General features: G+C 36.5%; 1 protein-coding gene across 1 annotated transcript in view; it reads left to right on the top strand.

Annotated features, from left to right (window-relative positions):
• The window catches only part of LOC107701104 (short transient receptor potential channel 4-like), a 16,133-nt gene extending 12,297 nt beyond the window's left edge, over positions 1-3,836 (top strand). Inside the window, exons 6-11 of the mRNA XM_016503034.1 lie at positions 871-1,199; positions 1,290-1,485; positions 1,707-1,901; positions 2,267-2,308; positions 2,563-2,653; positions 3,264-3,836. Of these exons, the coding sequence (XP_016358520.1) occupies positions 871-1,199; positions 1,290-1,485; positions 1,707-1,901; positions 2,267-2,308; positions 2,563-2,653; positions 3,264-3,799 (1,389 nt within the window). The 3' untranslated portion in view covers positions 3,800-3,836. The remainder of the gene's footprint in view (positions 1-870; positions 1,200-1,289; positions 1,486-1,706; positions 1,902-2,266; positions 2,309-2,562; positions 2,654-3,263) is intronic.
• The last annotated feature ends 8,070 nt before the right edge of the window (positions 3,837-11,906 follow it).

The following is an 11,906-nucleotide window of genomic DNA, read 5'->3' as shown; positions in this document are numbered from 1 at the left end:
CGTAAAAAGACAGTATAAGTCATTATAATCAGTAATTATGTACCCACTGGATACAACAAATGCCTCGTTTATAATGGGTTTTAATGTTTTTGTCTTGTCGCTCCGGCCGGACAGGGCATCACAGTATGGTAAGGGGCGTATTCGATGCGTTTCAGAAAAGTGGGGCATAGAGGAGAAACAATAATGTACAGTATGTGGAAAATAATGTGTTTTTTGTACCTTAAACCGCATAAACACATTTCATTACACCAAATACACAAAATAATGTTCTTTTTAGCAACATCATATGACCCCTTTGATTTAGATGTGAATATTGTAATACAGTAACATAAAATAAATAAATAAAACATTATTGAAATTAAATATAGTACATTAATTTCATAAAAATACAATTATTATACTATTATAGTCTCCAGTCTGTGTTGACCTCAAACAATACAAGTGGAACTCCTAAATGAACAATACCAGAGGGTTAATAATAAATATATAAAAAAAAATATATATACATTTAATTTACTACAAATTTAATTTAATTTTTAATTAATTTCAGCAAAAATATTTGCATGGCAAGTAGAAATCTCACCTACTGACCAACTGAAAGTGCTGCAAACCAGTGGTGGGTAGCCCCGCCCAGTGTGAAATCTCATTGGTTCAAAATTGTGTACATTACACACAGACATTTTTGATTGCCTGTGATTTGCATTCAAAGCATTTGGACTTTCATTGTGGACAAACAAATTACCTGTAACTAGAAAACATTGGGTTGTGCCTGGTTAGGACAAGATGTTAGTCTACTCTTAATTGGAAAGAGGTTGACCAGAGGTTCGAAATGATCACATACTGTAATTCTCAACACTTGTCTTTCTGCAGTGCTCTGACAACTATGGGCAGCGGGAGGCATGGGTGATGTGGCACCCCACCTTGGTGGGTGAGGCCTTGTTTGCCATTGCTAACATATTTAGCTCCCTACGACTGATTTCACTCTTCACAGCCAACTCCCACCTGGGCCCTCTTCAGATATCTCTCGGCAGAATGCTGCTGGACATCCTTAAATTCCTCTTCATTTACTGCCTGGTGCTACTCGCATTTGCAAATGGACTCAATCAACTGTATTTCTATTATGAAACTGATGGCAGAATTATTAACAACGTCACATGCAAGGGTATCCGCTGCTCAGAGCAGAACAATGCATTCACCACGTGAGCAATCTTAGATTGATAGGTTTAATCTCAATTTTGCTTGTTTTGCAGTAAAATAGTGATACTATATTTTTGATTGTTTTTTTCCAGCATGTTTGAGACATTGCAGTCATTGTTCTGGTCCATATTTGGTCTTGTTGCCCTACATGTGACCAATGTTGACGCCAACCATGAATTCACCGAATTTGTTGGAGCCACAATGTTTGGGACCTACAACATAATCTCTCTGGTGGTGCTTCTTAATATGCTCATTGCTATGATGAATAATTCCTATCAACATATTGCTGTAAGTGCTATAAATTATTAGTTATTTTTATCTTTTGGGAACATTCACTTTTTTTCAATATCAAAAGTTATGTATTTTTATATATATTAAGCTTATCACTTTTTGCCTCATTAGTTCATTTTATACCTCTTTGGTGTGACATGAATTTTTAAAGTACAAATATTTTTTTCACTTTACTGTTTAATTGACATATTCATCTCTTCTCTTTGGCTATTCCACAGGACCATGCTGATATTGAGTGGAAGTTTGCTAGAACGAAACTTTGGATGAGCTACTTTGAGGAGGGTGGTACGCTGCCTCCTCCCTTTAACATCATTCCAAGTCCAAAATCAGCGTGGTACCTCATCAGATGGATCAAGACCCACTTCTTCAATATTAAACACAGAAAGAGAACTGAGACATTTGGATCACTTGGGGTAATAAGCCATTTGCTCTCCTCTTTTATAATAAATATTAAAGTGTTTTTCTTCAACAAAAGTTGATTTGTATTGGAATATTCATGCTGCTCTTTTTCAGACAGATGGTGAATTATATTGTCAATATCCAGAAAGAACCAAACATCTCCCAAAAAAAAAAAAAAAGTCCATTGTCCATTTACTATAAGTCTTGTGAAGTCATGCGATTACTCTGTATGATGAATAATCTTCAAAATGTTCAAATGTGTCTAAATGATTTAGTGAACAAATTGATTGGAGTTGCTGAGGTTTTCACTATCTAGTAATATAGCAAAGTAGGTGTCAAGAAAAATCAATATAATTTAGCTATTCTCTTTTTTTCTCAGATGCGAGCTGCTGAAAACGTCCGCACAAACCGCCAGTACCAGGTAATGGCGTCTCTTGCAAAGCAACTGATAATTAAATCTGTCTACAAAGTACACTTTACATCAGATCAACAGATGAAAGGTTAAAGCTCACCACAATCTCTTAGTTCATACAGTGTAAATCAACTCACGTCCTTCTGAATTTAGACATTAATCTCCTCTTCAAATACACTTTGACTATTCTGAAAGACACTGTGGGCTGCTTGTTTGGTCTAATCTTTTCCCGGTTCATAATCAAATGAATTAAATTTTTTTAGGAGGTACTTAGAAACCTGGTTAAGAGGTATGTGGCAGCAATGATTAGGGATGGCAAAAAAGAAGAGGGATTAACTGAGGAGAACTTTAAGGTAAAGTGTACTTTTTTTGATGGTAAGGGACAACTTGCAGTCAACCAATCATTATCACAATATATCCCTTGATAAGGTTTTGTAGCCGGTACATTGTGTCACTTAATATCAGTTTTATTTTAATAATATTTACATAATATTATAGTACTTGATAATAATTTGAATTAACTTTTTTACATTTTATGTTTTCACTTTAGTTTAACATTTAGTAATTTTGTTATGTGCTTTTGTCCATTTTATAATTATTTTTATTTATAAGATTTCTTTTAGCTTTAATTTATATTTATTTCTTTAATATTTTATTACTTTTAGCTTTAGTAATTTTAGTCCTTCATCTTAAACTTATTTCAGCTGTTGCCAAGCCAAAACGTATCATTTCCATTTCAACATTTTCTACTATTTATATTTTATTCAGCTTATTATATATAATTTTTTATATCGCTTTATTTCAATGAACACCAATTATTTTCTAAGTTTTAGTTTACAATAAGAACACTGCTTATTACACAGCTACTTATCAAAGAAAAAAAAGTTAATACATAAAGATACATAAAGACAAATAAGTAAGTAACTGATTAAAAAAACAACTTCAAATGAATATTTATCTGTGAAACTTAAACAGGACATCTCAAGCTTCCGTTACGAGGTGATGGGAATGATGAAGGGCAATAAGATTGGTGTGTCAAACTCAAAAGGGAACACAGGAGCTTCAAACCTAGTGTATCCTGATAACCCTCTGAAGTGCAATTCAACTTCAGCTGGAAGTCAACTAAAAGGCAAGCTGAGACTGCAGAATGTCGCCACCTCTGTGATCCAGCAGGGTGGACCCAAAGCCAACGCCTGTAAGCCTGGCGGCTTAAGCGGCCTAGTGGATGGTTTCATCTCAAAAAATACTGTTAGCAATCAAATGAACTGCAAAGGGCCAAACAACCCAGGAGAGATTTACTCTGTGTCAGAAGAAGCTGGTGAATCCGAGAGCGAAGAACAGGATGATGGCGAACAGGGAGAAAACGGGAACCAAAACAATGAATCAGAGAAGGACAGAGTGAATAAGACTTTGCAAGAGGATGATAAAATGTTGTATATGCGTTATATGTGTAATGAAGAAATGAATGAGGAAAGAGAATATGATGGAAGCAGATTATAACTGCATTCACAGTCTCTGAATGCTGCAAAACAAAGAGAAAGATGCCATTCTCCTGAACTCTGGCTCTATCCCAGAAGCAGCTGTGGTGATGGTCCAGTGCAGGGCACTGCGTCTGTACGATCCGAACATCCAAGTGTTGTTCTAGAGTCTCAGGGATGAATGCCGATTTTAGGAGAATATGGGGTCCAACGTAGAGGTCTGCAGATGCGTATTTTTGTGCTGCGGGATTAAATTCCCGAAAAAAACGCAGTAACGGTCAGTAACTCTGGTGTAATTTGACCGGGAGCTGGCGGTCCAACAATATCCCATTCCTGACGTCCATTCAGAACAGCATATCTGCGCTTTATTCTTATTGACCACCGGTACAGCCTGCACTCGGACTGTTATGCACATGCTGCACGCATGCTTTCTGCGTCACGCGTTTTATTTGCGGGGTCTGTGCACAGCATGTGCATAACGATGCTCAGAGCAGGCTGTACCGCCGGTGGTAAATATACGGCCCTCAGACAGATCAGGCAGGTTGTCGATAAGTGACAGAGCAGAATAAGGATGGAGCAAAGTGTGGATGCGCTGTCCTTGAAGGACATTCAACACAGTTTTGTTTATATTTTGCGTAGCCTGTATTTTGAAATAACAGATGTCGTATTTATTTATTTTTCTCTGCGACACTTTTCCTACTGTGTTAACAGAAACATGTCAAACGAATTTAGTATTTTGACAAGAGAATATAAAATAGCTATTAGGCTATTTTTGTACAACCTACATTTTCATTTTTTTTCCTCTCTGCAAAACTTTTTCCTATTGTGTTGTAAATGTTAAACGAATTGTATCCTGACAAGACGAATGAAAACAATAAATACAATTTTTGCACAACGTTTTTATTTTCTCTGACACTTTTTCCTACTGTGTTGCATAAAATATTAAACGAATTTCATGTCTTAAGATAATTCATATACATTCAAGTCAAAGTCAATAAATGCAAGACTCTTGACAAGACGAATAAAATAACATACAATTTTGTGCAGACTACAATTTTATTTGTTAGCCTATCACTCTTTCGTTCAGTAGCGGAAATATAAATGTGAGATTCTGCAAAACGAGATCTAAATTTAGAGGGAACGGTCGGGTCATGAAGAAAATTATTTTAAGCGGGTGAACAAAGAGTGAATATGTAGCGGGAGTAGGTGGGTGCGGAATATAACCTTGCGGGAGCGGGACTAAAAAAATAGTTCTGTGCAGACCTCTAGTCCAACGTTCTCATTCACAGTGATTTACACTATCAAGTGTGTAAATGCTCCTGTAGTTTATCGCTGCTCTGCTCTCCTTTCTGCTGAATCATAAAGGAGCAATAGCCGACCCCTTGCTAGACCTTTCATTCTGCCTTACTCTGTTCGATTTAGCATTTTATGCTATCTGTGGTTCCAGCGTAAGAGATCATTAATGTCATGCAACCTAATATCTTTAATAAAGGTTACTATGCAAATATTTACAACTCTTTAAACTTTTTAGTTATGTTTTGCATTGAGCATGAGGCAGTCGTTTAAGAAAAGGAACCGGTTGAAGGGTGTCTTTTTTATAAACATGGATTGAAGTCCAAAGTAAACACTACATATCATAAAGTCAGTATGGTACTGTGTAATCATGTCTGTTTCATCCTCCTTCACATTTGTATTCATAATAAAGAACATGGAGAACACGGTATTATACAGTTTGCACAGCATCAGTACATAGTCCTTTATGCTTCTATATGTCTTATTCCATCTATCCTCATTGTTTCCATAACAGATTATTGCCTCGTATTAAAGATCATGAATTAATGCACAAATATAAATAAATATATGCTGTACTATGACTCAGTATTATTGTGATCTTGGTTTTTATCCGAATTTATTTTAGAAATCAGAGAGATTTAAAGGGGTCATATGTAGGGCTGGCTCGATACCACTTTTTCAGAACCGATACCGATCCGATACCAAAAATTCTGAGTATCTGCCGATACCGATATCGATCCGATACAGCGCAGTTTTTTAAAATCAGTGTAGAAGTTCTATACCTCAATGTGTAGGTCGATCATCACTCTTTTGTATGTTACACACAATATACTAAATATAGACAGCTTCATTATAAAGAAAAATAACAAGCAAAAAAATATATATAATCATAATCTATGACGAATCATCTATTAACTCGTTAACACATATTGCCCAGACCCACAGAAGAGGTTTTTAAACAAACAGGCAACCACAGCGACAAAAAAAAAGAAAAAAAAATCACATTAGGCCTACATTGTGCTTGGTAATATAATAATAAGGGTTTAGATCTTATCTAGTGTAGATTTGCATGCTGCCGTCATTCTTGAAGTGGTGCCTGCAGACTGTAGTATCAGAAGTGATGTTAAAATCCTTACATCTACTACTCTGAATCCACTTATTGCGAGTTACTTCATCCAGGGGAGAAGTGTGAAAAACCTTTTGAGAAGCCTCACAAAACGGGACACAGCAATAGCAGGACAAACCACCCTCACAGATGTTTATGGAAATCTTCATTAAATAATTATATTACTGTGGTATACTTAATTTGTTATATTATAGCAATATGTATAAATAAATGTATAAATATTATTTTATAATCATCGTTCATTGATAAAAGATTGCGGCTGGTAATGCACTCACGCTACGGCTGAATACAGACCGGAACCTTTTATGCGCCCTGAGATTTCACAGGAAATATGTAGGCTGCATGCCGTGCATAGAGTCCATTGCCCATTTCTGCAGACCAACTGCCAAAGCCACTAGGAGGCAAGCCTGCAACCATTAGCCGAAAAAGCGTAACGGCTAAAGCTAACGCAAGGAAACCAGAGGCCGTTTTTTTTAATGGATGTCAATGGAGGAGAGGCTTCACTACGCTGAATAAAAAGGTTTTTAGAGGAAACGGCTTATCACTTAATGAATTGACAGCCTATCTGCTAATCTTCAACATGTTTTACACTAAACAATACTTTTGGATTTAACTATTCTTAGAGTTTACCACGAAAAAAATGCTGTTTTATTAGAGAAGTCCCTGACTTTTTGCGACAGGTGTGATTCAGCTTACGGTACTTCTCATTCATTCCTATGGGATCCGTAATTGGCGACTGAGTGTAGCACAACTCTGACTGAAAATCAATGATGTCAAGGCTGTAATGTGATTGGTTATTAAGGGACACGTGATCAAAGTTAGCCGTTATGCTTTCTCCAATAGTAAGTAGCGATTGAGTGTCGCACAACTCTGACTGAAATTCAGTGACGTCAAGGCTGTAATGTGATTGGTTATTACAGCACACGTGATCCAAGTTAGCCGTTATGCTTTCTCCAATAGTAAGTAATACAGACCCTCTTATCTCCCTATAGTAAGACAATCTCTGCCAACTGCCCCCCTAGTGGTCGGGAGCATTTACATTGTGTTGTGGCTTAATGTTGTTGTGTTGTGTGCTTATGTTTGCTTTTTTAATGTCGTTGTGTTGTGTGCGAAGTATGAAGATTTGGCAGTATGGACTTCAGCAGAGAAAGATGAAAGCAAAGACTGATACATACTCAGCTCTGACGGATCTTTTGATTTGCACCATTTTCTGTTAATGTGTGCTGTGCATTTCATGGAGGACTGTTTCCTGATCCTGGGAGAGTAGATTACAATGCCGGCTGTTCTGACTCACAGACTGTAAGTACGTTTTCATATTTAAAGAATTTGCCACTGACGATTCAAACGCGAGTTTTGAGCAGTATAGAGTAATGCTTGTTGTTCGTCATTTCTCTGATCACAAATGCAGACATGGTTTTATGTTTACGCGGCGCGATGCAACGCAATGCGTAAAAAGACAGTATAAGTCATTATAATAATCTGTAATTATGTCCCGACTGGATGCAACAAATGCCTCGTTTATAATGGATTTGAATGTTTTTGTCTCGTCGCTCCGGGACACGATATGTTACATCCCTTACCATATCACAATATGGTAAGGGACGTAACATTTCCGTCACACTCTTGAGGTATTCAGCCAATCACAACTCACTGGATAGCTGGCCAATCAGAGCACACCTCGCTTTTCAGAACGATGAGCTTTGTAAAAATCGACGCGTTTCAGAAAGGTGGGGCATAAAGGAGAAACAATAATGTACAGTATGTGGAAAATAATGTTTTTTAACCTTAAACCGCATAAACATTTCATTACACAAAATACACAAAATAATGTTCTTTTTAGCAACATCATATGACCCCTTTAATACATAATTTGACCATTAAAAAGATACATGACTAACATTAATTATGAGTGTAGAAATTGGGAAATTTTTATAGTGTGATACTATGAAAATGTGGGCACAGATTAACACGATACATTTGTGGGATGAACTGAAAGGTGGGATAGATTGTTCTTTATTAAAAAGACCATGGATTCCATAATGAAATTTCTGTTTATAATGAACTATTTCCATAACCCGAGGGGGGAAATAAATCTCACATTGCATTTAAACAGCACAATGAGAGCTTAAAGTGAAAAAAGTTATATTAGATTTAATATAAATTCTGTTGAGATTCATTTTATATTGACCCATGGCATGCCATATATTAACCAGCAACAGGTTATCTACTGTACTGATGTAAATGGAGGATCTGTAATGGCTTTAAATAGGCTCAGACTTCTGCAGTACTGCACAGTTTGATGGGGTGGGAACGTTAACCTGTGGGCAGATTTCGTCATCTAATCTGATTCACATTCTCCATCCTTCACCAGGATACAAAGGTCTATCTATAATTTATTTGAATTAGCACCCTAGAGAGTCCAGTATGCAGCTCAAGGGCACTTGAATGAAATTAAAAAAGCATCGAGTCATTTGCACTGTAGCAAGGGGCAATGCACTGACACAATATGCTTTGTGCATGCTAAAATCCAGAACTACTGAGCTGACCTCGGGGATTTTCAACAGTTACATCACTACATAATGAGATTTTTTGTTTGCACGTTCCAGGCAGTTGGCTGTCAGTCTGTGCATGAGTGGTGAGGATTTTGTGACAGTTTCTGCAGCAGTAGGTGGCAATAAGTGACTTAGTGAGTCATTGAATCATTCACTCACATGATTCATTCAAAAACATGATGGATTCATTTAAGAACCAAACACCACTACTGTGTGTTGCTCAGGGACATGCAACATCTGATTCTGCTTTGATGTCCTTTGGAACTATTTTCACTGGCATCTCAATATTTTTGGACCCAAATTTGGCAATGATCCAAATAATCTCAATTATAACATTTAATAGAGCTATGTGCTACAACTTATCAAAGTCACTGTTTCTGTTCTGTTTGTGTGTGTGGGTGTTGCACATTGTAAATCGCTATTGGTAAGGAATGTACTTAACATGACTGTAATCAATAGCTTCTAAAACATAATCTAAATTACACTGTATAGACCTTTGTTCAGCCAGTAAGTCCTTTCTCCTTTTGCACTGGTAAATTTTATTACTGTAAGTGCATTTCTCACAAATGTTGGAAAAATCAAAAGTTAGTACACAACTGTTTATTGACACTAGTGAACAATTGCTTTGGACTTTGTTTAATGTGCAGCAAAATACAGGTATGAACATCTTACAGACACCCCTGTTTGGCACTTCCCTTAAACACAAAACCAGGAAACTAGTGTGGTACGTGTTGTCAAGCCTTCATCATCAACATGTACTGAAATGGCAGAAGTTAATATTTCTGTGAGCCGGGAACAGTTCAGCTGTTCGATCTGTCTAAATCTACTGAACGATCCAGTGACCATCCCTTGTGGACACAGTTACTGTATGAACTATATTAGACGCCACTGGGATGAAAATGCTTGTGGGAGAGAATACAGCTGTCCTCAGTGCAGACAGACCTTCACTCCAAGACCTGTATTAGGGAAAAATGTGGAGGTTGCTGAAATGGTGGAGAAACTTAGAAGGACAGGACTCCAGACCGCTCCCCAGCCTGCTCGAGTTTCTCACACTGAAGCTGGACCTGGAGATGTGACGTGTGATGTCTGTACGGGTAGAAAATATAAAGCCATCAAATCTTGTCTGTTGTGTCTGAACTCTTTCTGTCAAATTCACTTTCAACAACATGAGAATGCCTTTGAAAGTGAGAGACACTGTTTGATTGATGCCACTGAGCAACTCCAGGAGATGATCTGTCCAATACACGAGCTTTTGGAGATTTTCTGTCATACTGACCAGATGAGTATTTGTATGTGGTGTACGATGGATAACCACAAAAATCATGATGTGACATCAGGAACAGAGAGAATTAATCAGGTATGAATTAGAAACATGTAATGCAAATGCCTGGCCATCGCATGCATGTTGCTTTCGGTTTTGAATTGCTTGCCAACCCATTTCAACAAAGTTGATCAATTAATGTGTAAAGTATGATTATGGCTTGCAAACAGTTCATTACAAATGTTTGCCTTGTGTAATAATAGGCCTATGCATTTTTACATTTACAAAAATCTAAAAGATACAGTTAACAGATTAGTCAGGTTATCACCATATTTCATTTTTGACAGGTATGAAAACAAGGCTGTAGGGAAAAGAAGTACAGTGTTCAGTGGAGTGTACTGCTGTTTAACAATATGCCAATTGTTCAGCTGACAAAACGTCTTTCCGGGAAAAAAAAAAAAAAAACTTTAGGTAGACAAAAACTCAGTAAAAATGTTGCGAGTTGTGAAAATTACGTGATCTAGGACCTTTATACAGTGTGTGCCATTGTAATTGTTTTAATTTTGGTGTGTATAATTTTTGGTGTGCATTGCAGTTGGAAACTTGGAAAAATTTTATGGAAAAGAATACATTTATGTTAAATCCAAATATCAAATCGACCAAAATGTTAGAAAAAGACAGTGATTGAAATACAACACAACACTGTCAATGTGTTAGATTAGGTGAAAAAGAGAGTTTAGTTTGATAAGAGTCAAACTAATTATTTTGTAGGTTAGTGTGGAGGTTATGAGGAGGATTTTTCTATGCATGTTCATTATTATTATTATTTTCATTTATTTATTTGTTATTTTTTTCCAGAGTTTCTCCTGAACCTTTCAGCTTTGATGTTGTTTCTCAGTCTGGTTATGCAAGAAAATCTTTCTCTATAAGGATAAAGAAAAACATTGACCATTTCCTTAATTCGGAGATATTGGTTGTATCTGGTTGGGGTAGGTTGCATTCATTCAGGAAAGAAGCATGTAAATAAATACTACTGTTTGTGAATATTAAATACAAAGTTGTGTTTTTTTGTTTTGTTTTTTGCGCTACACATTTCCTACTGATGAACCAAAAACTCTATGGTTTTTATACGATCTGATCAGTTTGATCAATCAGTTTGTAGACATTCTTAATGAGACATTTGTGTAATTAAAAGGATGGGAAGTAGTTAATAGTCTATTATTGTCCTGTTTAGACAAGCCCTGCAAATTAATATGAAATATAAAAAAACACATATTATACAGACACTTCTTATTTAATGGTATTTTATTATTTTATTGCATTTAATGTATTATACTTTAAAGGGGTTATATGATGTTGCTAAAAAGAACATTATTTTGTGTATTTGGTGTAATGAAATGTGTTTATGCGGTTTAAGGTAAAAAAAACACATTATTTTCCACATACTGTACATTATTGTTTCTCCTCTATGCCCCGCCTTTCTGAAACGCGTCGATTTTTACAAAGCTCATCGGTCTGAAAAGCGAGGTGTGCTCTGATTGGCCAGCTATCCAGTGCGTTGTGATTGGCCGAATACCTCAAGCGTGTGACGGAAATGTTACGCACTTACCATACTGTGATGCCGTCTCCCGGCACGACCAGACAAAACCAATAAAACCCATTACAAATGAGGCATTTGTTGCATCCAGTGGGGACATAATTACGGATTATAATGTTATAATTATAATCCATAATATAATTATAACATTATACTGTCTTATACTGTCTTTTTACGCGCTGCGTTGCATCGCGCCGCGTAAACATAAAACCATGTCTGCATTTGTGATCGTTTGTGATCGGAGAAATGAAAAACAACAAGCCCTACTCTTTACTGCCCAAAAAACTTGCTTTAAATATA

The sequence above is a fragment of the Sinocyclocheilus anshuiensis genome, unplaced genomic scaffold (genome assembly GCF_001515605.1).
Source record: "Sinocyclocheilus anshuiensis isolate Anshui unplaced genomic scaffold, SAMN03320099.WGS_v1.1 scaffold907, whole genome shotgun sequence".
Classification (NCBI taxonomy): domain Eukaryota; kingdom Metazoa; phylum Chordata; class Actinopteri; order Cypriniformes; family Cyprinidae; genus Sinocyclocheilus; species Sinocyclocheilus anshuiensis.
Note: the sequence above shows the minus strand (reverse complement) of the source record. Positions and strands in the feature narration are given on the sequence as shown.